The sequence below is a fragment of the Carettochelys insculpta genome, chromosome 4 (assembly GCF_033958435.1).
Source record: "Carettochelys insculpta isolate YL-2023 chromosome 4, ASM3395843v1, whole genome shotgun sequence".
Lineage (NCBI taxonomy): Eukaryota > Metazoa > Chordata > Testudines > Carettochelyidae > Carettochelys > Carettochelys insculpta.
The window spans coordinates 129,260,987-129,286,844 of NC_134140.1; the positions used below are offsets into that span (position 1 = coordinate 129,260,987).

Consider the following 25,858-nt stretch of genomic DNA (forward strand, 5'->3'; position numbering starts at 1 on the left):
CAGCCCTTCTGACAGCTCATTGTCCTCTGACACTAAAAGCAATTCAGTATTACATGCTACCTAGCAAATCGTCTGCTCAATGTTAAACAACACGCTGGCTGTTATTTGGGAACCTGTTTTCATCGTTCTTGGGTTGGTTTTATGATACTGAGAGAGAGAGGTTGAAAGAGAGAATAGTTTTATTGCCCACCAACAGAAGTGGGGCCAAGACAAGCTACTGAACTCTTCAGAACTTCTGTGTAGTTCAAGCTTGTCTTCCACTACCAGATGTTTGTCCAGCAGAAGACAGTGGAAGTCTCACATTTAAATCCCTAACTTTATCAGCTTGGGAAAGCTTGTGCACCCACAGCACAGGGCATTCTGACTTGCATGTAACTCAACTGTACTTTTTAAAAAAATGTTAGCAATGGCCACTGGACCTGCATTCACTTTCGCTTTTGGGCAACTTTTTCTTTAAATAGCAAGTATATAGAGGAACCACCTCCAGTCTCTGTTATGTTGTTACACTCGGTTATTCCCAGTAAACGTGTTTGGTTTAGGGAAGCACCAAATTGCACTTATAAATCTTGACCTGTCAGCTGAAAAACCTGGGGATTATAACATCAACTAGACTCCAATCATAACCCTTGTGCATTGAAAGTATTAAAAAGGGAGAAGTGCCAGAACGATGAAACCCACAAATGCACTTGGCAAAATTTCTTGTGGAGGGGCTTGATCCAGTGCTTGAGTGGTGCACACTCAGAAGCCATCCCTGGCCAGCTGAGAATTGTTTTGGCAGGAGGGGTGTGTGTGTAGGGGGTGGAGTAAGTTTAGATGGGCTGTCGAAGGGGTAGAGGCTGGTACACAAGTGTTTTCTACATTGTCTCAGCTGGTGTATGGCTTAGGTTGTGCCCATGGTGCAAACAAAAAATAAAATGGCGTCAGTGAGTCTCAGAACCCAGATTCACATGACGGGGCTAAAAGCGGCAGATGTTGAGAATCAGACTGGTGTTTGGGCTCTGAAACGCCGCATACAGGGGATAGGTCTCCAGACTGCGCCTCCACTCTACACTGCTACTTTTAGCCCTGTAGCACAAACCCATCTCCTCTGATCCCAGGTACTGAGGCTTGCTGCCATGATCTTTCTACCTGCTCTGCAGACATACCCTTATAGACAAGACCTAGCTGTTGTAAGACCAAGTCAACTTACACAGGGGCTGGTACCTGTCGGCCTATAGTGTCAAGACCTCACTCCCTTCTGTGCTGAGCAGATCTTGGGACTAGAGAACATATGGCCCTATCTCTTTTGTGATGTTCCCTTGGTCTCTCCAGGACTGTTGTCTATCTCAAAGTAGCCCAGGAGGTTGGCTGTGTTTTTGAATTGTTTTAAATAAAATAAGTTCAAATTCACATTTTTTGAGAAGTCCAAAAACTGGATAAGGAAATAAATCTGCCTCTGCTTAAGCTTAAGCCAAAAACCAAACCCACAGTAGAGTGGCATTTATGTTAAAGTTTTTTATTGCTACGTGCTCCCCAATAACAACAAACAGTATCAGTAGTGTACACTTTAATGAAGGAGAAATTAGCTTGGTAAAAGAAAAAGGTACCAGGAATATCTACATCCATATTGCATATATGTGCAAGACAGAGAAAGAATTTGGTTTCTGGGGAATTCCAAGGAAGCAAACATATCCTAATGGTCTGTTTGAGGCTCAGGGATTGTCTGTACGCAATCTATATAATGCTAATTTCTTTAGACCTTCAAAAGCCTTGCATAGAAGTAGCAGCAATTCTTTACAGGCATCAAGTGAACACTTCAGTGGATTAGATTACACACATCATAATGCAAGACAGACCTTGCATAGTGTGAGCCTATTATCTTCTGAGGGTTACTTTACCTATATTCTAGTTTACACTAGGGTCTCCTGAAAGAGATTTGCATTCTACCATCATTTCAGCAACCCTGCAAAATGACTGTATACATTTTTGTTTCCAGAATGTGATCCACAGAGTCCTCAGATATTTCATAGCGTTCTTAGTACTACAAACTCACTGTTTTACTAAACAGTTGTGCTAAGGCAGAACAAATCTTTCTTTGTGCAGAAAAACAAAAATTGCACATCAAACTTGAGTAAACTATGTGAAAACCTAAAGATGCTTGCAATAGAAAAAAACATTGCCATCAATTTTTTAAAAAGAAATCAGACCAACAATTCTACAGTAGTTAGCTTAAATTTCTGTTCTACGCATATGACGTACCATGTACATGTACCTAATTACATCTCCCTATTTCATCCTGGCAAAAAAGTCACTGCTATTAGTGTAAATACTTAGTACATAAAATACTATCAAGAGTTCAACTTTTAATAAATATCTTTAGTTCTCAATCCTATATACAAGTACTTTACAGCAACACACAGGAGAGAGCATGACTGGATGAACTGAGAAAGATGGTTATTGACATAAATTACTAGCAAATTATTGCAGTCAGATGCATTGTGGTTATGGAGATTTGAGGTGAACCATGCTGAAAAATAAATATCTCTCACCCTTACACCCATGCTTTAAACAGGAAAAACATCCATTTTAAGTCTTGCCACAGCTACTTCTTGTTAATGCCTATTCTAGCTCTTAATGCTCTTTCAGCTTCAGAAACAAACAGCTCATCCAGAGAACACAACTCACATTTGTCATGTGAACAGTACAGTACTTATATACACAGTTACTTTTCTCACGTACTGCGCTAGTCTGCCCCTCTTCGGCAACAGGAGAATGCAAAGAAGGCACTGCTGGTTGTAGACCTAAGCAATGCCGGCTAAGTATAGCGTAGGGGTATTAGCGTTGATTTCACTAGCACAGTTGCTGAACAGACATTTTATTTGGTAGACGACAAGTAGGGTTGGGTCAGTAAGATGGCAGTTCCACCCCCACCCCCAAAAAAAATCACATTGGTGATATTACAAACAAATCTTCCCAAGGTCAGTAGCTGTAATCCATATTAAAATGGAGCTTCTCTCTTTATTAAAATGCTGCTTTGAAAATCAACTCCCGGAATGTAAGGAAGGCAGTACTCAATGGCAGGCACCTAGGAAATGTCCAGAAATGTAACATAGGTAAACAATCGCTTGACAGCACAACACTTTTAAAAATAATACTGAATTTTCTGCAATATACAGTATATACACACACACACACACACAAAACAGCTGAAATGTTGCTCATACAATATTGGTTTATATAGATAAATTAGCAATACAAGTCTTATGGACTCTGTTGTTCCACTGCAAAAATGTTCTTGTAGAAGTGTAAACTTTTGATACTGGTTGTGGTAGTGTGTTTTTTCCCGCCCTACATGTGATCTTAAAAAATACAAGTAATTAGCTGATGTGCAAAGTAGGCTGTAGACACTTTTCTTGTACTAGAGAATGACCACCATGCTAGACAACTTTCTTTCGCTGATGTGATGATTCTTTGGTGCTTTCTTCCGAGGCATTCAAGCTCACCAGAAGAACAAAGTGTAGGAGGATGGCAGCAACTAGAAAGTGAACCAGCACTTACTCTTTTTTTATTTACAACTAGAATGAGCTGATGATCTGTCATGAGTCGTGCTTTTAGAAAGCAGCATGCACCATGGTGTCCTGAACAAAAGATTTCAGTTACTATTCTCCTCTTCTCCTTCGCTTTCATCTTTCTACTGTGGGTGAGCTCAAAGCACGTCTCTGTTCAACATGCTTCTCGTTTCTCCTTGAGGTTCTAGCTGAAGAAAGAGCACTTGCAGATGTGTTGTTGACTGCTACCATGGGAACCAGGGCTGCCAGAGCTGATGCATTATGGGGACTGAGCCTGCCCATCTTGGCAGATGACTGATTTGGCATCTGGACTGGCACAGAAGTCTGACTTCCTGCTTGGTAAGCTCTCTTCTGAGGTAACTCACCACCTTTGGACTTGCTATTTGATGTCGACACACGTACATCTGTGCCCTCTTGCACAGGAGGCCTCCTGCCTACAGAACTTCTGCCCTCATCAGCAGCCTCTGCATGCTGAGGTATTAAAGATGTCGGCAAGGGCAAGACCCTAGGTAGGCCGCTGGGGTGGAACATCACTTCCTCTTTGGTTTCAGCAGCTTCAGGAAGGTAAGGAGGTGGGAGGGTGGGGCTGCGCTCGCTGCAAGATTCGCAGCACAGCTTGTGATAGCCAGGGATGGAGCAATAGCGAGCAAGCACTTCCATCTGGCAGAATATTGACTTGTCTCCCAGGCAGGGCTCATCTGCAAAACAAGCACAAAGGGGGTTGTACACCTGGGGAAAGCAAACAGGCTGGCACTTCGAAAGTTTAGAGGCCCAAGTGACTGATGACCAGGTGCCAAACCTGAGATACTGGAAAGAGACCTGATTTTTCAGACAGTGTTCAGCACCTGTCTTCTGAGAATCAGGCCCTTTATGGGGTCTCTGGTCCTGCACCAATTATTTCACCATTTCTTGTTCAGTATATAGATTGTTGTCTTCTTTTGGTTAAATGGTAAAAATTCTCCTTTTCCTATTTTGTTATTCGTTTCAGGGTCACTAGGGTGGGAGTATGTGAGAAAGCAACTGGTTCTTTAAAGAATCTTTATTGCTACTAGAAGGTACTTTTAGCAGAGGCTAACAATTACCATAGAAGTTACTGGGGATGCTAAGATCGGTGAAAAGGCACCAGTGTCCCAGTAAATATGGAAATTAACTAAACCTAGAAATAAGCCAGAGGTTATTTGGAGACCATGGAAGGAGAAAGCTGATGGCAGACAACTTTCGTTATGAAATATGGGGGGAGAGAAAAAAATGCTACACGTTTTCATGCTGTAGTGCTACAGAATGGTTAGTTTTCAGTGAAGAGAACCACCTGAAACTACATGGTAACAGTTTAATGCTCCAAAAGGGGTGACTGCTCCAATTTAAATCATGGTGGAATGACCTGATATTTACCTAAAAAGTACCTAATGCTTTAGGATGCTCAAATGCTTGCAAGCCATAATTAAGCGAAGAGCAAGTGACGTGAAAATTGAAACAAAAAATAATTACAGAGCAGTCTGAATATAAAAGCTTACAGAACATCCTATAATAACTGGAGTGCACAAAAACATAGCAATATACTTATTTCCAAACCCTATTTAGAACCACACTGGAAAGCAGAGATTCTATTTGAATACATGACCCTCAGAAATAATGAGAACCACCTACCATTATGATTAAATGAAAATTAATAGACATTGGGCACTTGATTCTATTTTGACCCCTTGAAAGGCTTCGCTCTAGTAAAAATCATGGCCCAAATCTTTGAACTGGGCATACAGGGAGAATATGTTCCCAGGCACTCAGAAGAATGTCGAATAAGAAGGGTCAATAATAGAATCAATGCCACATACTGCCCTATTGCAACAGAAGGGCATGATTCGGATGCATGTATTTATGTTTGCCTCACCACTGTACAATATCCTCCTATAGCTCTGTGCTCATGGTACATCTGTTATTTAAAACTGTAGTATTACCATACAGGTTTCCTTGCCCGTTGTTTTAATAGATGTTTTGTCTTAATGCATTTTCCATCTATTTTGCCTAAAGCCTCATCGTACACATTTATAAACTCCTGGGCTATGGTTACACTACAGTCATCTATGTCAGGGACTTTTATCCCTTGGGCATTATCGTCCCCGTGGGCCAGGGGAAACAAGCCTTTGGCCATTAAACATCAATGCAGGTACAGGTAGAATCTAAAGATACATAGGCTGCCATTTAGCAGCCCCCTGCAACGGTCACTCTGTGTCAACTGGTTTGCCCGGTAACGTGAACTCATGAATAATTCATGATCATGGATTTGAATTCCAGGCTCCTGATTGGGCACAGGTGGGCAGTTTCTGGAAACTTCCCCAGCCCGGAGGACCTGTTTGAGAACAGGTGCTCAGAACTTTCATATGATAATTACCTCATGAATGATGCATGAACTCTGTCTATATAAGTCAGGCTGGTCCTGGCATTCAGGGCCCTTGGGTACTGAGGGCAAGGATTCTGCAGACCCTATACGGGAGAGCGTGGCCAACAGGAGTCCGCTGATCCCGAGGCCAGCTCAAGAAGCGAGCAAAGAGCTGAAATCACAGCGGTGTCTGCCCCTTGGGCGGCGTTGCCTAGAGCTGAACACCGCAGCGCAGCCTGCCTCAAGAGCAGCTGAGCTGTGAAGCGGCATCATCGTGCCAGTGCGCCTCACTGCTCGCTAGCTCACGCTTGCATCTAGGAGCGGCAAGCAGACTCTTCGGCCAGGCCGCTGGGTGGCGAACTGGCCCCCCACTCCAGTGGGAGGTACTGCATATCCGGGGGCGCAAGCAAGGGTCTGCCAACACCACCGTCGTCGCTCCGGCCTTAACATCGCCCACGCCGCTCTATACATCGAGACATTCCACCTGACACATCACTACTGGATTGGACTCACACACCGGACTGGACATCGAGAAACGTATAATTCCGCTCAGGCCCATGGCATAAGCCCGGTGCCTCGTTATAGATACAGACATACTACATAGTAACAGAGAGTAAGCCGTGCTAGTCTATACACTATCAAAACAAAAAGCAGTCAAGTAGCACTTTAAAGACTAGCAAAATAGACATACTACACAAATCTTAAGGAAAACCCACAGACCTAGGGTGCTGGGACCCCTCGTAGGGGGGTGAGGGTCATACCCTCACTGTACCCTCTTCTGACGGGGGTGGGGAGGGTAGTGCCTGGGGGCTCAACCCCATAGGGCCGGGCCTTAACACCCATATTCAAGTAGCCAACTGGGCACACACTTAATTAATAGTTAATTGTTAGCCTAAGTAATTAGTATTAGTAGTATAGAGTTTTTAGATAATAGTAATTGAATATTTACCATTCGTTGCAGTATTATACCTGTTAAATTGTATAGGGGTGGAGGCATTACCTCCCTTTACCTTCCCTTACTTACCTACATCCTCCCATAGCCAGGTAGTCTGGCCTTGCCAATTACTGGCCTCCTGGCTTCCCACTCAACCCTGGAGTGAGTGTAAGGGCTCCTGGGCAATTAGGCTGGGCTTTTGGCGGAGAGCTGCGGCCTCCCCAGCACCAGCCGCATTTTGGGCCAGAGTAGCGACCCGGCCCCAGGTAGGAGGCGAGGAGTAGCGCCCTCACCCCACCTCTTAAGGGAAACAATACGGGACTTCAAGGACCTACTCCCACTTCACCAACTCATCTCTAACTAATTCACCTTTTGCCTTCTGGAACAATAAACTTTTCAATACGGGTCTCTTGCAATGGAGTTAATGTTATTTGTAAGTGCTTAGCTACTTCAAACAATATATAGTTACATAGTTATAGTTGATGTTAGATACATAATTGGTTACAGTTAGTATTTGTTAGTGTTTGTTGTCCTTAAATAAATTGTTATCTTGTTGCACCTTTAAATTAGTACCCAGCCTCTGTTTTCCCGGGCCAGCCACTGCCTGCCAGGGGACTCAGGTGGAGTCCACGTGCACAACCCCAGTCTCCTCACTTCGGCGGGAGCGGGGCAGGTCTTGCCTAACGTCCATCCTTGAGGGTAGTTTCCTGGGAACCCCTTTGGTAGGACAGGGTCTCGCCTTTCGGTCGGCTACCCAGGGCCGGACGGGAGCTGCCCAGACAGGTGGAGAGGCACCTAGTTCTGACAATCTATAGACAGAAATCACTGTCGGAAAAGATTTCCTCACAAAACTTCTGTCAACAGAGTGTGGCCACACACAAAAGCCAATCGGGAGAGCGCTCGGCTCTGTCTACAAAATAGCCGGACTGCCTTCTGGTCTCTTGACAAATCAGGCACTTGGAAACACATCAGATAGGTCTGCCCATTGTTCTGGTTGTCTTCTCTGTTGAGAGAAGCCCCCCTGCCCGCCCCCCCCAGCATCCACACAGCTCTTTTTCAACAAAAGCGCTCCTCCTCATCTGGGAGAGGCAGAAGGTTGTCAGTGGGCATGCCAGGTTTTGTCGAGACGCAGGCGACAAATCCTATTCTGTGTCTGGGCGTTCCACTAGTTTTGTCAACAAAACTGGGGTTTTGATGGCAAAACTTGCTAGTGTAACCATAACCCCAGGGACTAATACACACCTCATGTACTCAGGCACTTCAGCAATGGGTGTGTTTTATAAAGTTATAAAATAAAAACAAACAATTTGTAGTGGGGGTGAATTTCAGCCCTGCACTGATGGTCACCACAAGGGCCATCCATCACTTAAGTCCCATGGAAACTTTGTGCTTGGGATCTATACAGAAGTGAACTCCATCTGGGATTCAGTTCTGCCAAACAGCAAACTCCTATTCATCCATGAGGATATAATACTGCAGGGGAGGTTCAGTAATTTATAAGGCTGTGACAATTAACTCTCCAGTAGAACAAATTTAATGATGGAGATGAACCATGACATTACAAATAAGTAATCCTCTAGCATGGAATCTTTACTGCCTAGAAATGTTCTACCCTCATATTACTGGTCAGGGGATTTAACTCAGAAGTTCCTATGGCTTCACCTTACATAATATTTTGAGAAGGAATATTTGGATCATATGACTTTCTTGGTCTGGTATCTCCTCTGGGATTTTGTGGACTAGGTTGGGGAAAATGTAGGTGTCGATCCTCTTTCTGCTGCCATTGGTTACAATGTTGGCTGTATATGAAATAGAGGGCTAGGCTGTTCAAAAGAAGTGAGCTGCCCAGATCTCACTGCTACCTTCCATACTTTAGCACTTCTGAAAATCCCAGCCTCCATTACAGAAATGTGTACGCACAAATCCAAGCAAGCCCTCCCCCCATGGTAACACATTAATATCAGCCTCCCCTGAGAATAAAAAGCTTTCTCCCTCCACTTTGAATGTCTAACTTGCACTCAAATCATTTGAGGCAGAAGCTCAGGCCCTGACTCCACACTTACCCACCTGGTTAAGAAGTGACGAGGATTACTCTTGAGCAAAGCTGAGCACGTGCAAATAATCTGCAGGATCAACACTTCAGTCTCTTATTGTGGAAGTCTAGTCTTTAAGGCAGAAAAGGTCCCTTCACAAGGAAACAGCTTTCCCTTGATGCAGAAGAATTTTAATGTTGTTTCTCTGCACAATAGCTAAAGCTCTGCTTCCCCCTAGCGTTTACAGCAGGATTCTTTCTGGGTTAGCAGCAGCGATAAAGCTTCTGTAAATAGAACTTAAGTCATTTCAAACAGTCCTTATGCACCCTCAGAGAGGAGCCTGATTTTCAGAAGTACTGAACGCCTGTAACTGCCTTTGAAGTTAACAGGAGATGAGAGTGAGGAACAGCTTTGAAAATGAGACCAAACTTGTTTAGATGCCTACAGGTGGATTTCAGACACAGGTTACTGAAGATCTCAGCCATGTTTTCCACATGGTCAGTGTCATGCTTCAGCTGTTCTTATGTAAATTATATGTGCAAAATTAAAAGGTGAAAGCAGGATCCCTTTCAGTGGGAAGAAAATTCCAGTTTAAAACAAAAGATGTATTTTGTAGCATGGCAGTCCAAAAGTACAGCATGCTTATCTGTGTGTAGCATCACAACACTGCAGCAAGCTTGGTATTCACAAAATTATTAGCATCTGCTTAAACTGCATCTTGTCTCTCAGATGGCCCAGAAAACAAAGCTGTTGGTACACGATAGCCCAGAAAACAAAGCTGTTAAAAGCTAAAATTAAAGTTCTATAGCAGGGTCGGATTAACCATTAGGCTAATAAGGACACAATCTTAGGTCCTCCTATTATTTAGGCCTGACTGGTCTGGCAGGGTTGGGGCTGGGGAGGGAGGGGAGCAAACTTGCTCATGTAGCCCTGCTGGAGGCCTCTGCCAGCAGGAAAGGCCAAGCAGCCCCCTGTGGCTGGGAAGGAGATCAGCTGTCTGCCAGCAGCAGCCTGTTGCTTCTGTTCCCTTCAGTCTCTCTCCCTGGCCAAGCTGCAGGAGCACTGTGGTGACTGGTCACTAAATGTCCAGTTACTATGGGAACTGTGCCAGCTGGAGCAGGTTCTGTTTCCCCCTACCCCCAGTTTCTCCAGAGCTTGTCCAGCTGCCACGGAGGCACGAGGCTCCCTGGTAGTGCCTGGGGTCCTCCCAGACCAATGCTGTCTGGCAGCTCCAGGAGGCTGCCTCCTGGGCTTAGGGCCTGTGGCATGTGTGTGTGTGTGGGGGGGGGGGGTTGAAGGGGGGTAATGGTGCAAGGCAAAGAAGCAGCATGTACGAGAGCAGAGCTAGCAGCCTCCTAGACTGCAGTCAGAGTGAGATGGGTATGTGGTGGAGAGTGCAGAGTTTGAGGGAAACACCCGCAGTGAGTGGACCTGACAGCCACCAGGGGCAAAATGTGTGGGGCAGGGGCCGGGCTCCAAGCCCCTTGAAGGGGTGGAGCCTTGGGCAGAAGGGGTGTGGCCAAGGGCAGTCAGCCCTTAGCACTGCCTGGAGCTCAGCGCTGCCCCCCTGCTGTGCCCTCAGAAGCTGCACTGAGCAGCAGAGTGACGCTCCTGCAGCATTTCCAAGGGGTCCAGGGCTCCCAGGTGCTGCCCCTGCTGCAGTGAACAAAGCTGTGGTGTGTGGGAGCTCCAGGCCACCTCGAAATGCTAGGTCCCTATGCAGTTGCCTGCCAGGTCTTTCCCCTTCCTGTCAGCGGGCTCGCCTACAGCAGGGCTTGGCTTTGCAGCGTGGACCAGGTGGGGAGCTGAGAGGAGAAGCACAGGGTTTAAAAGTGAGCAGGATGGGGAATTTCACAATGGTCCTCCTCACAGGTGAGCACACCACTGCCTAGAAGAAAAGAGGTATAAGGGAAGGAGAGTCACATCCATCAGTTGTGACTGGGCCATGTGAACTGCCTGTAGCAAGAGCAGAATAAACTTATTTTTCATAAATACTGTGAAAAGATAGATGGGTAGGTAGGTAGGTAGGTAGATAGATGTTTGACTTCTTTTTTTTTTTTTTTTTTTTTTTTGCAATGTGTAATTCACACTTAAGCCAATCAGAACCAGCTCTGCTTTGAAGTAGTAGTTGTTCCAGTTATTCAAGGAGTTTACTTACCATTACAGGGAGCGAGCTTACAAACCCTCGTGGATTCAGGTTTTTCTCCATCACACTGGTCCCCAGCACGGCACGTAACCTGCCTGGACTCAGTTCCTTCCCCGCAGGTCACAGAACACTTCAGAACAGAAACATGTATTTCACTTTCCCAGAAACAGGCAGTAGCAACCTGGTATGTCACAAAGCCTACGCAGCCTGATAGAAATGACCTTCAGGGTGTGCTGTAAATTCTCTCCTTTGATAGGGTGGTTTTGTAGGCTGCCTCAGGGGGCATAAATTAGGCTGCAAGACCCTGCTGTGATGCTCAGTGTGGGTAGCGCACAAAGCAAGCCTTTCCCAGGCATCTGTCTCCAGCAGAAATGTAACTTCTGTTCTTACAAAGTATGAAGGGAATATTAATGCTGTGACATGAGCAGAGATAAAAAAAATCACCAAAACAAATCAAAACCCTGCAAAAAATTCCCATAGCTTTGCTGCAGGTACCAACAAAAGACGTTGGTGAACATTTTTTGCCTATGGGAATTTTTTTTTTTTTACTTAGTTTTGCAGAATTGGACACTGCGATTTCCGGGGTGTATCAGAGCGCTTTCCCCAGAATCACAGAGATGTCACAGCCTGTGGTTGCTTTAATTCTTTGAAATTCAAAAAAGTTGCAGCCAGAGAGCCCTTAACTCCAAAGCAGTTTTGACACTACAGGCAGGTGGTGCTGACAAAGGTAAAGCTGTTATTGCTGAGAAAAGCTCTGTCAGCTACAAAGCTGTAGAATCTGTAGTAGAATGCGGCTTGCCCACCTCAGCCCAGGGCCCGGCTTTCCACTGTGCAGGGCAGGGTGTCCTGTTGCATGGCTGGCGGCTCCCAGGACGATCCCCACTGCAGTACTTGATGTGGACTGAGCGGTTTGTGCCATCGTGACGAGGCTGAATGCAGCGCACAGCCCGGATCTGGTAACCGGAGCCTCCGCAGGTTTTTGTGCAGTGTTCCCATTCATCTGCTATCCAGCTGGGAGGGTTGAAAATGAAAATGCCCATCACACACTTAATCTATTTATCTATCCCACTGGACAGTAGCTGATTAGGGACCGTTTAAATTCTGCTTGGTTTGATGTGCAAGTCATCTTGACTCAAGGGCTTATCTTGGAATACTAAAGCATCCCGTAAGGAAAATCCAATGGAATCTCACAGAGAGCGAGAATTTTTACAGAAAGTTGTTAAAAACCCAACCTTTAGAATTCTACAGCAGACGCTTACCTCTCTTCCACATCCCGCTGCTTCCCACAGGGCGCTTCATTTTTAAATTGGTTTTGCCCCTGCTAAATTCAATGGGGGTTTTACATTAGGGTTTACACACATCCATGGTTGTGCTCTGAGCAACAGAGAAGTGAGGGCTGTCAAGATTACTTTCATTTTTTCAAGTGCTCATGAAAGAAATGAAACTGGCAGCCATAGAGAGAGCATGTATCTTGCCTACGTACAGAGGATGCAATCCATCCATTGTCAGCCATCCACTACAATTAAATCCCAGTTTAGCTTCAGGAGTGCACCTCTAAATGGAAGAGGGCTGTTTAAAAATGTGGTGCCTAGTCATCCTTTGGCCTCCGTCCTGAATGTGCTGTCAAGAGTGCCAGGTATCTATTAAGAACTGAAATGATACAACCATCGCATTCTTTTCAGACAGGCGCAAAACTGCCATGAGATGGGAACAACGTCCTGTATTTAACAGCAATGCCCTGAGCCAGGCTTGGTGTGGCTTCCAACTCCATTGTTTATTTTTCAACCCACAGAATTGCAGAAATTTAGGGCTGGAAGGGACCCTGATAGGTCATCCGGTCCACTCCTCTTCACTGAAGCAGGACTAAGCATTATCTCAATCTCACCAACAGGTGTTCGTCTAACCATTACCTACAAACCTCCAATGATGAAGATCCAATAAGCTCCCTAAATAATTTGTTCCAGAACTTAACTAACAGAACTTAACTTGCAACACCTCCCAGCTTGATATCATCTGTAATCTTTATAAGTATACTCCTATGCCATTATCAAAGTCATTTGAGCACACTGAACAGAACCAGAGCACCCTGTGTAACCCCACTCAATATGATGTTTCAGCTTCACTGTGAACCACAGATAACTACCTTCTGAGTGCAGTTTTCCATTCATTTGTGCACCCACCTTGAAAGAAGGTCTGCCCAGGCTATATTTCTCTAGTTTGCTTGTGAGATGGTCATAGCAGAAAATATCAAGAGGCTTTCTAAATTCGAGATCTGTCACAACTACTGTCTTCCTCCCATCCACAAGGCTCGTTACCTTGTCAAAGTAGTATATTACATTAGTTTCACATGATTTGTTCTTGAGAAATCCTTGTTGACTGTTACTTATCACATTAGTTTCTTTTAAGTTCTTGTAAATTGATTGCTTGATTATTTGCTCCATTTTCTTTACCAGTACTGAAGTTAAACCGACTGGTCTATAATTCCCTGGGTTTTCCTTATTCCCCTCCCCCCCACGCCGCCTTTTTTTATTTTTCTTTTACAAATAGGCACTATATTTCCCCCTTTATTAGTAGTCTGAGATCTCTTCTGTCCCACAAGTGCTAGTGGTCCAGAAATCTCTTCAGGCAGTTCCTTAAGTAGTCTAATACATATTTTGTCAGATCTTGACAAACTGGAGCCATCTAGTAGTGTAGTAAGCCTTTTCCACTCCAACATTTTGGAGCATAGGCTATTGACAATCTAAGTAAATCTTCTATTTTGGCCTCAAATACTCAAAACAACTGCCAACTCTCTTGAACTTTTTTTCCCTTAGACTTGTATCTCGTGAGATCTTACCTACCAATTTTCCAAGTTTACTGAAATCTGCCTTCTTGACTTCATGAAAGCTATTCACCACTTTCCTCTCCTATGATTCCTTACAGGCACGACTTCTGTCACTTGAGACTCACATCTTGTTCACCAATACTTACAGTGGCTGTGTGCATTCCTGCAGATTGCACATTCGACGAATAGGCTTTGGTTTTTTGCTGGCTTCGCAGAAGTTGCGATGAACCATTTTGTTATCACTTTTCCTGCGGCACCCATATTTTGTGTATTGGAAACCTTGAAAATATTTCAGAAAGTAATTTTGTGTGAAAATTCGTAAAAATGTCCTGGCCCTTCTAAAATACTTTTGTTTAAATGAGGCGTTTGTGAATTAGTTTATGATTATCTATATGACAGTTAGACTATATTTGAATACTATTGCTGTTCATTAAAAATGTCAAGCACAAAATGGTTTGGGGATAGAAAATTCTGAAGTATGTGAAGTAACTCTACAGTATATTATATCATGATTTTAATGGCACTGTTGCTGTTTTTAATAGATTTAAGGCCAGAAGAAACCATTATAATAATCAAAATCCAACCACCTGGGGATCGCTCAAGCAATACAATTTTACCCAAGGGGAACAGAAAAGAGAAATGAGTTACCCAGATTCACACAGCAAGTGAGTGGCTGATCTGCAAGCAGTACCCATGTTTCTTAGTCTCAGTCTCAGTCTGGGGACCTATCCATTAGGAAACACCGCCTATGCACGTTCTGTTTGGAGTAATTCAAGTTACGGTGGCACTATGATAATTCCCTTTCTAACTGTAAAGAGTACTGCACATGTCACCGAAAGTTCATACCACAGAGAAAAAACACAATACATGAAGATCTAAGTTTCGAAAAGTGACTAGCTGATTTTGGAATCCAGCAGTTTTTTGCTGCCCAATTTGGACACCTTCATGAGATAGGAGACATTTTATAGTATCTCATCTTGGGCAACCCAGAAACCACAGCACCAGATGCGTAAAGAACACCTTTGAAAATGCAGGCCCACGGTTTCGCAGCCACTCATTGCACCCCTATCTTCCATCGTTTTTCTTCCTCCTCTTTTACCATAACCACTAGATGGTGCTTCATCTCTCTTTACCTCCAGCACAAGGTTTGGAGCACTGGGACCAGCTCTTCAAAGCCCACTCAAAAGTATCTATTTCATCCTGAAGAACGTTGTTACTGTTGATGGTGGGAACTGAATCCTCATGAATGATGTATTTGTAAGTCAAGCTAGATCTTGTGTCGTTCTCCTGCGGAATGACCTATCAAAGATCCAATACAAATGGAGCGCACATTTACTCTTTTCCCTGTCACAGATGTTTTGTGCTGGATGTCAACAAAACTCTTCTATGAACTTCTTTCTCTTACTGCTAGTGTGGACTTCAGCCCATCAGTCCTCTCTTGCTCAAAAAACCCTCCCAAACCAAAAAAAACCCCAAACCCTTTATATACATATTTTCCCATCAAGAATACACATTTATCTCAGTATAACATTTAACATTTTTTTAATAAAAATAAAGTAGCTTGGTCACACAAATGTAACAATAAAAACAACTCATTAGCATAACCTACCAATACAACAACAGCATCATGCAAGGGTCCATCGGTATGAAGAGTTTCTATGTCGTCTTCTATGTTGTACTCCCACTCCACACCAAGATCAATGAAGGACCGTGACCTGGCTTCTTCCCCTTTCCCATTCAGAATATAGTGTCCTGTAGCCTGGTTCTTAATGGCTTAAAGGGAGCGAAAACAATAATTGTGCTTCTTGTTATATAATCTGTAGTCATTGGAGTTAGCATGACATTTGACAAGTAGCATGACACAAATCTCTTTTTGCTTACTATCTCAAATGTTGTGTTTCACAGGGTGTCCTCAGGAACTGAGGAGATTTTGCTATTACTAATCCAAAAAAATACTCCATTTCTCCTGTCTCTTCCATTCCAGATGCAGAGTTTTCCCTTTAACACCCTTGAACCATCTCTCTTTAGTATGCCTCCTACTACAACCTAAAGCATAGAACGTTTTGGCAAAAAAACTCACAAAAAATCTGTGCTTGGGGAATGGATGATACTCCTTCCAAGGATATAAAGCAAGTCGTCTTTGACAAGTGCTGCAGCTCCACCAACTCAGGGCCTGCGGGCTGCAATTCCTACATTTAAGCCCAGCCTGGCACCAGAGGACCATCTGAGGAGAGGGGTACTGACAACGTCTATGTTGCCAATACCATGTGGCTCAGATACATGTAGATATACATATGAAAGATACACACATTTTCTTTTACACGAGATTAATTCAGCTTCATGATCAAAGCACGGAGCCAAGCCAAAACTTTCTAATGGTCAATTCTATTAATTTTCATAGAAAGTTTTGTAGGTGGCCTAAAGTATTGTGGGTATTGTAGGGTATGCCAGCCGAATGGAATAGTTACACAGTAATAGTATGCATCTTTATATTGGCTAGATTGTGAAACCCCCAGGTTTTGCAGCTCAGAGATTACTACGGGTTGAACCTCTCTAGTCCAGCACTCTCTGGTCCCACAGCATCCATCATCCAGAATGATTTTAGTTAGCTGGATAGTCACTTACTATGGGCGTGGCCAAGTTTTCCATAGTCCCATAAAGTTTGTTTAGAGGCACCAGGCCTGGCTCTCAGTGTTCTGTGCTGTTATTTAATTTACTCAAATGTTTCCTAAGAGCCCAATGCGCAGTGGAAGTGTTGTGCTAGACAACATTGGCCACCAGTAGTTCAGTTAATTATCTGGTTTGGCACTGGTCAGGTCCCAAGGGTGCCAGACTTTTTTTCCTTTTAATACTTTCTGAAAAAAGCGATTTCCTTTTGTATACTTATATCCTACCCATACTTGCTGACTTTGCAAATACTCTCCATCTACTTGTAGGATTCAAGGATTAGAAAACAGGTGCAACAAATGAACAATGTAAGAGAGAAAAGAAGACACAACAAAAATGTCTAGTAGAATAACAACAAACAGCTAAGATGCTCATGCACTTTGGGAGACACATGTTGCTAGTTTCCTGTAGTGAGACAGGAAAGAAATCACAACAATGTGGCTATTACTGTTACCCTGGAAGTGTAAAGTTTACAAATCATTAATGTAAAAATTATTTTTAAAAACAATCACCAAGAGAAAAAGAGAAATCATTCTTCTAAACACACAACAAAACTATAATATAAAACTAGAGCAATCTTGTAAACTATGACTACAGTAAATAATATGCAAAGGCATGTATTTATTAGCTCTATGAAGCCTACTTATTATCAAAGCAGACTAGCTTTGCATTGAAAAGGTGCATGGTCAGGTTACATGTGAACCAAAATGGAGGTTTTCTACAAATAACCTTCCACAAGCCCTAAAACCAACAGAAATATTTCCTGATTTTTGCTTTATTTTAGTGGAATTTCTTTTTTAACAAATAAAATCTTCCCTGCAGCGTTTGCAACACAGATGCTCCAGCAACATTTTAGGAAACAATCCAGAAACCACTGGAATCAATAGAAAATTCTACCACTGACCTCCCTGGGCCTTTGGAGCAGGTCCCTAGAACGTAAGAAATGTGGAAGTGATGAGACTACTGTGACTAGAAAGAAGAGTGAAACTGGTTTTCTCTTTCATTGTCTGGGAGAAACTATTTTTTTTTTGCATTTACAAATTAAAAAGATTTTTTAGCTTCTTTCCATGTCAATGATATAAGGTATTGCTTACAATTTACCATACGTAAGAAATTGAAGTATACTAAATAATGTAGTAATAGCATATATACTTTTTAATTGGACAGTGTTCCTTTAAGTTGACTAAATCTACTTTCAGCATGATCAGCAATAGCTCCTTCTTAAAGTCCTGATCAGCGTCAGTTTGAGTTTCTAGAAAATTCAGATGAGAAACCAGCGTATTTACTTACTTTGTAAAGTCGGATTCAGCCTTGTGAATGCAGTTTTAAATACACAAGGAAATCAGCTAAGCCTTTCGCTTGTAATGTCTTACAGTAAAATAAATACAATTATGTTGATAGTTATCTCATTTCTCAGGTCCTCCAGCACATGCCTGATTGACTGAGGTTAGCTTTCATGCACAAGGGCCAAGCCTGAGGCAAGAGACACTTACCAAGAATGTGAGGGGAAGCCTCATCTTCTCGGATAAACACATGTCTAGCACCAGGGGGGATATCAAACATCTTAAGGTACCCTTTGGCATGTGTAGTGGTCATTGGAGAAAGCAAAGAAGAAAACAAAAGTAATAGCAATGGTTAGTAGCGCACTACCTTATCCAGCTTCTAGTTGCAGAAGAGGGTATCCATGAACCTACAGGCAGTTTCAGATAGGTTTGTAATGGATGTGATTAGGCTGTTTTGCACTTTTTTTCTCTCTTAGGGGGAAAAAAAGACATTACAAACCTATTAACCACTTACTTTGTTATGTTTACTCCATAACAATTCAGGCAAAATTTTGTTTCCTATGTTTCTTAGAATTTAAAGAGTTCTTTCCGAAAGCTTTTCTCTGTCATCTTTCAGCCCTACAATTTAATGGGCTATGGGGTATTCAAATCTCAAAGCGTCTGGCCACTTGCCACGCAAAAGTGCACCAGAGAGGTGTGACTTGTAAAGTGCTCTCACTGCCCCACTGCAGAGCCTGCTAGCACACTCTAAAGGTGTCGAAAGGTGTCTACTTCATGTTACCATAGCTCTGTTTCAAACAGGAAGAGAGACAGAATTTAAACTTTATGAGATATGCATAAATTAAAGTACATTAATCCCACTGTAGACATTCTCATACAGAAGCAAAGTGGCCTTAGTTCAATTTAAAAAACAAGCGAACAGTAACACCTTAAGTTAAACGGGGGCAACTCCTCCCTTACAGGGACGACACCTGATACGTAGAGTTAAAAATTCTCCAGAATGACCATTCATGCGCTGTGCTATAACCAGTGCCTTTTTTGTAAAAAAAACAAACAAACAAAGAAAAAATGAGGCACCAGTATTCAGCCAATACCATGGCTGGGGCTGCTGATGAGGTAAAATAAAAGCACTGGCTATAACTGCTAATTACCCTACACTACCCCCAGAACAATGGTTTAGGACAGTTGTTGAGCAGCACAATAATATTCTCAGCTTCCCACACGGGGAAGAAAAATAACAAGAGTTAAGGACAATTTTTCTCTGTCCACGGCCACCAAGTTATGTTGTCGCAGGGTTCAAATGAGAACATGTTTATAAGAACTGAATGTAGACACATTTTATCACGTTTACCAATGTCAGCATGGAAATGTTTTAATACACAGCATTTTCATTTTTCTTTGCTCATACTTTGACTGAGGGTCTGTACATGTTTATATGGTGCATTTGTCTTGACGTATGTGCATTTAACTGAGAAAATCTTCTTAGCATTAATATACTGCATATCACTCAAAGGTGTCCATGCTTATAAAATATGATATAGAAATAAATACCTGTTGCTCACTGATCTGCTGTGCTTCCAAATAAACTCTATGAACTCCAGTCCTAATATAGGATTCATTGTAAACAGATGGATCGAGATTTGATTTCTTATTTGCACTTAGCACATAAACACTTAACAATGCAAATTTAACTATGGGGACTTTTGAACCAAAGTTCTACCTGTACTCTTGGCTGCTGTATCTGCAGCATACTACTGAAACGTGGAAAACTGATGAAGAAAATTAAGAGCTTTGAATAGATAAATTAACACTAGGGGGTGACGGATGACTGGTCTATACCAGTCTGCGCAGATGGGGCACACCAAGCCTTTTATTGATGAGTGATCAAACATAGGAAACAAACGTTTTGCCTGTTCTTGCAATACCTGTAAGTGAGTAGCTGGAAGTGAGAACTGTAGCAAGCATACTGCAGTTGTCATGGATGCCCGTCTTTCTGCAACCAGGTGAAACTTACCCAAAATATTTTTAGACTCCCTTGTTTCAGAGAGGGAAATATTGCGAGCTCCTTTGGGCAACGTGAATGCTCCTCTTGTCTTCCCTTAAATAGAATGTCTTTAATTAGTGTTCTGGAAACTGAGTCTTGTGGTTTCATTGACTATAATGTCAGCCAGCTGTGTTTTACACATGTAGCCTATAAATTACATGGTTACAATATGTGCTGAAGTTCAAAATGCATTCTAAAATATTGTTAGAAATATCCAGCAAATTTTAATAGTCAATGAAAGGAAGACTAAGTGTGAATGAAAAATCAGGTAGGTGATTTTAAGTCAGATACTTGCAGATTTCATTTTCCAGAAACTTGAACTCTCTTTGGCACCTCTTGCTTAAGTGTTTTCCTGTTGGAAGAGTTTGATTAGTCTTTTAATGACTATCTTTCCAAAGTTACTGCAAAGCAATAGATGTTATGCTAGTACTAATACATCTGTTTGGTACTGAATGATTAATGGCTGCCTTTTCCAAACAGCCCCAAAACAATATCAATCATACCCCCAGACTTTTGAGTTGCAGATATTTGGAAGACAGTTGATGCTTTCTTACAGTGATACCCACATAATCTATCTTGCCTTGATTTATCCCTTTATGAATCTTGATTCAGCAAAAGATGTAGAGCAAACAATCTCATTTTTATATGGCATGAGTTTTGCAAGGAGTTTATAAACTGAATCTTTTGTTTTTAAAATAACATCTTTTCTTTCAACTTGTCTGGAGAACATGTAGCAGTGAAAATATTAAAAATAAATGGCAATATGCTGCAATGGAATCCTTGTCACATTTTACTGCAATATATGGTACCTTAATTTCATCTAACTTTAATTGGGTGTGACTATCAGAGGAGGACTGAATTTTGGCTCATCTTTATTAAGGGAAGCGTGTTAAGTATAATATTCCATTAACTCAAGAGCTAAACTGACACAGTTGAAATTTCTACGGTAGGCCAGGGGATTTGAAGCTGTCATTAACATGAATGGAAAATGCATGGCAAGGTCCTAAAACTTCTCTGTAAAATCTCAGCCTTGACCTCTTTTCCATTCAGCCAACTGATCCTTATCATACATGCACTCCACTTCATCTTAAGCAGCTGCCTTTAAACAATGTGCAAAAAGATGAAGATTCCATTAAAAACTACTTGCAAACTGAAGTCAGAATTACGCCAAATACTCTGCTTCACACACAAAAATGGATATGGGAATTGTGGTTGTGTTCATTTTTTTCCCCTTGGTCAAGACACCATAATTCAGGAGTTTACACAAAGCCAACTTGACACCAAACACACATGTACTGACAGACATCTAGATGTTTATATATGCTTTTTGCCCATCGATTTAAATTTCAGTAGAGAAGCTTGTAAAAAAAAATACACGCCCGCCCTATTTTTTAAATATTTTAGAAATCTTTTTAAAGTATTTTTTTAAAGTTTTTCTTTAGAGCGGCTAGAGGGAAATGTGTATAATGCACAATGTTGTGAAAGAAAGCAGGAAACAAGTGCAAATGCCACACTGAATGAAATAAATTAATCGTTGAACAGTGTTTTATGCTGGGATGAATGCTCAGACTTGGCTTGCTAAAACATATGTTGTGTTAAGCTCCCAGTCCGTTGCCACTTTATTTAGCTGGGCCTGCTTCTCACATACACTACTGACAGGGGGCTGGAAAAATTTGTCTAGTGGAGATGCTGAGAGCCATTGAACCAAAACGTAAGCCCTCTGTATGGGGGATATCACTTGAAATCAGGAGGCGTGGCAGTTCCCAAAGGCCCCCTAGTTACAGCATCTATGTACACAAAGACCTCTAAGAGGGTAAATTAAGAGTAGCCATGCTAGTTTGTATCCTCAAAAGCAACAAGAAGTCCTGTGGCACCTTATAGACCAATAGAATTTTTTGGATCATAAGCTTTCATGGGTAAAGACTCACTTTGTCAATCTGACAAAGCAGGAAAGCTTATGCTCCAAAAATTCTGATAGTCTACAAGGTGACACAGGACTTCTTGCTGTTTTAAGAGGGTAAAGAGGTGCTGAATCAGAGAGAATTATAACGTCCTTTTTATGCTGCCAGGCAGTGTAGAGGGGCATTCATGTAACTGAGAATTACACTGGTGGTAATGATACAGGATCTGGTCTGCTAGCCAGAAATGAAAAGGAAAGAAAAAAAATATATAGGCACAGGGACTGGCTCTTGTTTTCATGTTTCACTATTAGCCTTAAAGGTCACTTCTGTTTAGTAAAGATCATATCTTTACCAGATCACAGCCATCTGATGACTGAATGAGAACTGAATATGCTCTACACAGGGATATTAGATATTCTGTTTTAGTCAACTTGTCTTAACAGGTCTTTCAAAATACAGAAATAATTAACATTTAATATTTTTAAAATATAGGCATTTTGCACTCAAAGATCTAAGTATTTCTGCATATCGTTTTGCGAAGTTATGTGAGCAGGTGAAGGTGCACTCTTTTTAGCAGTCTATATTAATAAACACAATGACATAGGAAATAGTTGGGTGCACTGAAGTGCTCATCCTACCAGACTTTTTGGGAGTTCGGGTAAAAGTCCCTTTGACAGTTCGGCAATGAGAGTTATCTCCGCCACAGACCCCGCACTTATCTTCAACTTTGTTGGAACCAATTTCCTTGTCACAGCCCACTTTCTGCAGAGAGAACAGTAAGAGGAGTGTTGAGTTTTTCTTCCCTGTTAATATTACTGTGGAATTGAAAGTTCACCCAACAATTAATGTTATTAAATATAAAAATACTTGAAAGACTGCAATCAAATAGTATGGTCAAAACTATGAACTGATTCCTGTATTAAACCTATTACTAAACTACACTTAGGAACTGTAAATAAAGGGACCAGCAACAGAGAAATTCAGGAAGAATTTCTTATCACTTAGAATCATAGAAATGCAGGTCTGGGGAAAGGACTCTCAAGAGGTCATCAAGTCCAGCCCTCCGCACTGTGACATGACCAAGTAAACCTAAATTGTCCTTAATAGATGGTTAATAGACTCACAGAATACTAGAACTTGTAGGGACCCCGAGAAGCCATCAAGTGTAGTCCCCTGCCCTCACAGCGGAACCAAGCACCATTGAGACCAGGGGTCAGCAACCTTTCTAAGGCAGAGTGCAAAAATCTGACCTTTTGGCCTCTATGTGCAGTCCAAGCGCTGGTGATACTTTTGAAAGTCACTGATAGTTCTACTTACAACAGCTTCATTAATACATAAGCTAAGATGCAGAGCTTTACTGTTTAGGTGGTGGTTGGGAGTCTTTTGTTAATCCACAGGCAACATGGCTTTGATCAAGCTCCTAGCTGCATGGAAGAGAAGGGGCAGAGCTTAGCTTCCACTTCACATGCCGATGACAATTGGCTCGTGTGCCACTCATGGCACCCAGTTGCTGACACCTGGTTTAGACCATACCTGACCATGTTTGTCTAACCAGCTCTTACCTATCTCCAATGATGGAAATCGCACAAATTCCACAGGCAATTTATTCCAGTATTTAAACTCCCTGACAGCTAGGATGTTTTTCCTACTGTCCATTCTAAATCTCCCTTGCTGTAACGTAAGCCCATTGCTTTTTCTCCCGCCTCCTTGTAACAGCCTTTTAGGTACTTGAAAAAGGTTATGTCTTCTCTCAGTCTTCTTTTTTCCAAACTAAACAAAACACAGTTATTTCATTCTTCCCTCACAGGTCATATTTTCCAGGCCTTTAATCATTTTTGTTGCTCATGTCTTTGGTCCAACATGGTCTTAGAAACCTACAGTGATAGGGATTCCACAACCTCCCTTGGAAACCTATTCCAGAGCTCAAATACCCTTAGAGTTAGAAAGGTTTTCTTAATATCTAACCTAACCCTTTCTTGTTGCAGATTAAGCCCATTACTTCTTGTCCTACCTTCAGCAGCCCTGGGAAACAATTAATCATTGTCCTCCTCATCAGAGGCCTTAACATATCTGAAGCAGACTAGGATCAATTGAGCTGTTAATACACACACAATTTGTCAAAAAAGCAGAAGGAACAACTAGCTTAAGAAGAATTATTTAGACAATCACAAGAGTTGTAAAAAACAAACCTGTAGCATAGCTATGATTTTGATTAAAATTGGGGCAGGAGAGATCCTGGAAAATATTTCATATTCACAAAATTCATCTCAGACGCTACCGTCTTTGACCAGATCTAACTATGACTATCTGACCCTGCTGCATGATTAGCCTAATGACCAGATGTAAATTTCACTCACCACACACTCTCCACGCACGCAAATGCTGTATGGATCTTTATAAGAACAGCGAGTCCCATCATGCGCCAGCTGTTTCATATATGCAACATTTCCAGTTTCTTTGGATTGGCAGTATAAGTGGCATCTTTTGTTGGCTGAACAACAAGAAAAGAGCGTTAACTGTGCATTTCTCAGCTACCCAAATATGGCTTAAAAAACAAGGCCCCACAATGTTGCAAATCAGTAACAGGAATATTAAAGGGTATAAATAAAAAGATGCCTTAAGCGGACAGCCGTGACACCTTTTGCTTGAATTCAGATGGTTTTTGCTCAATTGCTCACTGGATGTCCACAGGTGAATATTATTGGCTTCCATATGTGTGATGCCCTAGTCTTGTGAGAGGCTACGCACCCTCAGTTCTCATGAAATCGACTCCTTGTGAAAAGATTTGAGAGGCCTGGGCTTGTACCCCCCTCAAAAGCAGCTATCTGCATTGCTCCCCTAAAATCTTGGGTTACGGTTACACTAGAAGCATCTGTCAACAGGTGTTTCTGTCAGAAGAGATTGTCAGACAAAATGTCTCTCGACAGAATGTGGCCAGACACCAAAGGGGACTGAAAGAAAGATCCATTCTGTTGACAGAGAGTGGCCAGACTGCTCGGCCCTCTCTGGACAGAATGGTGGACTGGAAACTAAGCAAACAGGGCTGCCTGGTGAATTTTAAGCCCTGTCTGTTGACAGAAGGCCTCCCCAAAGCATGTACACAGCTCTTTTGTTGACAGAACCTGTCGACGAAGGCGCTTTCTCTCATCTGGGAGAGGCAGAAGGTTGCTGGTAAAAGTGCCGACTTTTGTTGACAAAACACATTTGGTGTGTGGACACTCCACCAGCTTTGTTGACAAAAAATGGGGCTTTGGTGACAAAACTCTCTAGTGTTAGCAACAGCCATAGACTCCTAGGGCCGGAAGAGACCTGAGGAGGTCATCGACTCCAGCCCCCTGCCCAAAGCTGGACCAACCCTAACTAAATCATCCCAGCCAGGACTTTGTCAAGCTGGGATGTAAAAACTTCTAGGGATGGAGATTTCACCACCTCTCTCGTTATTTTATCCAGTGCTTCACCACCCTCCTTGTGAAATACTTTTTCCTAATATCCAACCTAAACCTCCTCTGAAAGCCAGGCTCAGTGTGGGATATTGCTGAGTGGCCTAATAATGTAGGCCAGGATTTTCAAAAGAGCCTATGGGAATTAGGCTTTCAAACCCACCAACGTACAGTAAGAGTAGGCACCTAACCCCCTCAGGCTGCCTTGAAAATCCCAGCCCTAACCTTACTTCTAGATAGCTCCATTTACGTTCACATTAAAAGTCCTCTAAATCTGTACTCGATGAGAAAAAGCCTACAGAACTCAGAACAAGATAACCAGCAATGCCGACAGCAACCCAGAGAGTTCTGTGGTCTGACAAGCCTGTGTTTATATTTGCCTCTCCCCTAGTTCATTAAAATTAGCCCAAAGGGAATGATTAACTGGTGTTAATAATAGACAAGGTCTGCTAAACACCAGCTGGTGCAGATGGGAGTATTAGAAAAAAAAACAGGAAAAATACTAAACAGATTTTAAGGCAATGCCATCTGGACGGCACACTTGTCACTGTCAGCTGCAGTGGGCAAGAGCAGCAGCAATGACTAGGAAATAGCGTGTCCCTCTCAAGAGCGGCACTCCAGTGTGAGGCGAGCCTTCCGGCACCTTGGCAAAGCCTCGTCA

At 42.4% G+C, this 25,858-nt stretch overlaps 1 protein-coding gene across 2 annotated transcripts in view; it reads right to left on the reverse strand.

The window, feature by feature from the left end:
- Positions 1-1,486: 1,486 nt before the first annotated feature.
- Positions 1,487-25,858, reverse strand: part of ADAMTS3 (ADAM metallopeptidase with thrombospondin type 1 motif 3) — a 210,730-nt gene continuing 186,358 nt past the window's right edge. For both annotated transcript variants that reach the window (XM_074993798.1, XM_074993799.1), the window contains 9 exons: positions 24,115-24,248; positions 22,396-22,519; positions 18,023-18,103; positions 15,472-15,635; positions 14,996-15,161; positions 14,009-14,141; positions 11,842-12,049; positions 11,051-11,168; positions 1,487-4,246 (listed from right to left, as the gene is read on the reverse strand). In XM_074993798.1, coding sequence (XP_074849899.1) covers positions 3,663-4,246; positions 11,051-11,168; positions 11,842-12,049; positions 14,009-14,141; positions 14,996-15,161; positions 15,472-15,635; positions 18,023-18,103; positions 22,396-22,519; positions 24,115-24,248 — 1,712 coding nt within the window. In that variant the 3' untranslated portion in view covers positions 1,487-3,662. The remainder of the gene's footprint in view (positions 4,247-11,050; positions 11,169-11,841; positions 12,050-14,008; positions 14,142-14,995; positions 15,162-15,471; positions 15,636-18,022; positions 18,104-22,395; positions 22,520-24,114; positions 24,249-25,858) is intronic.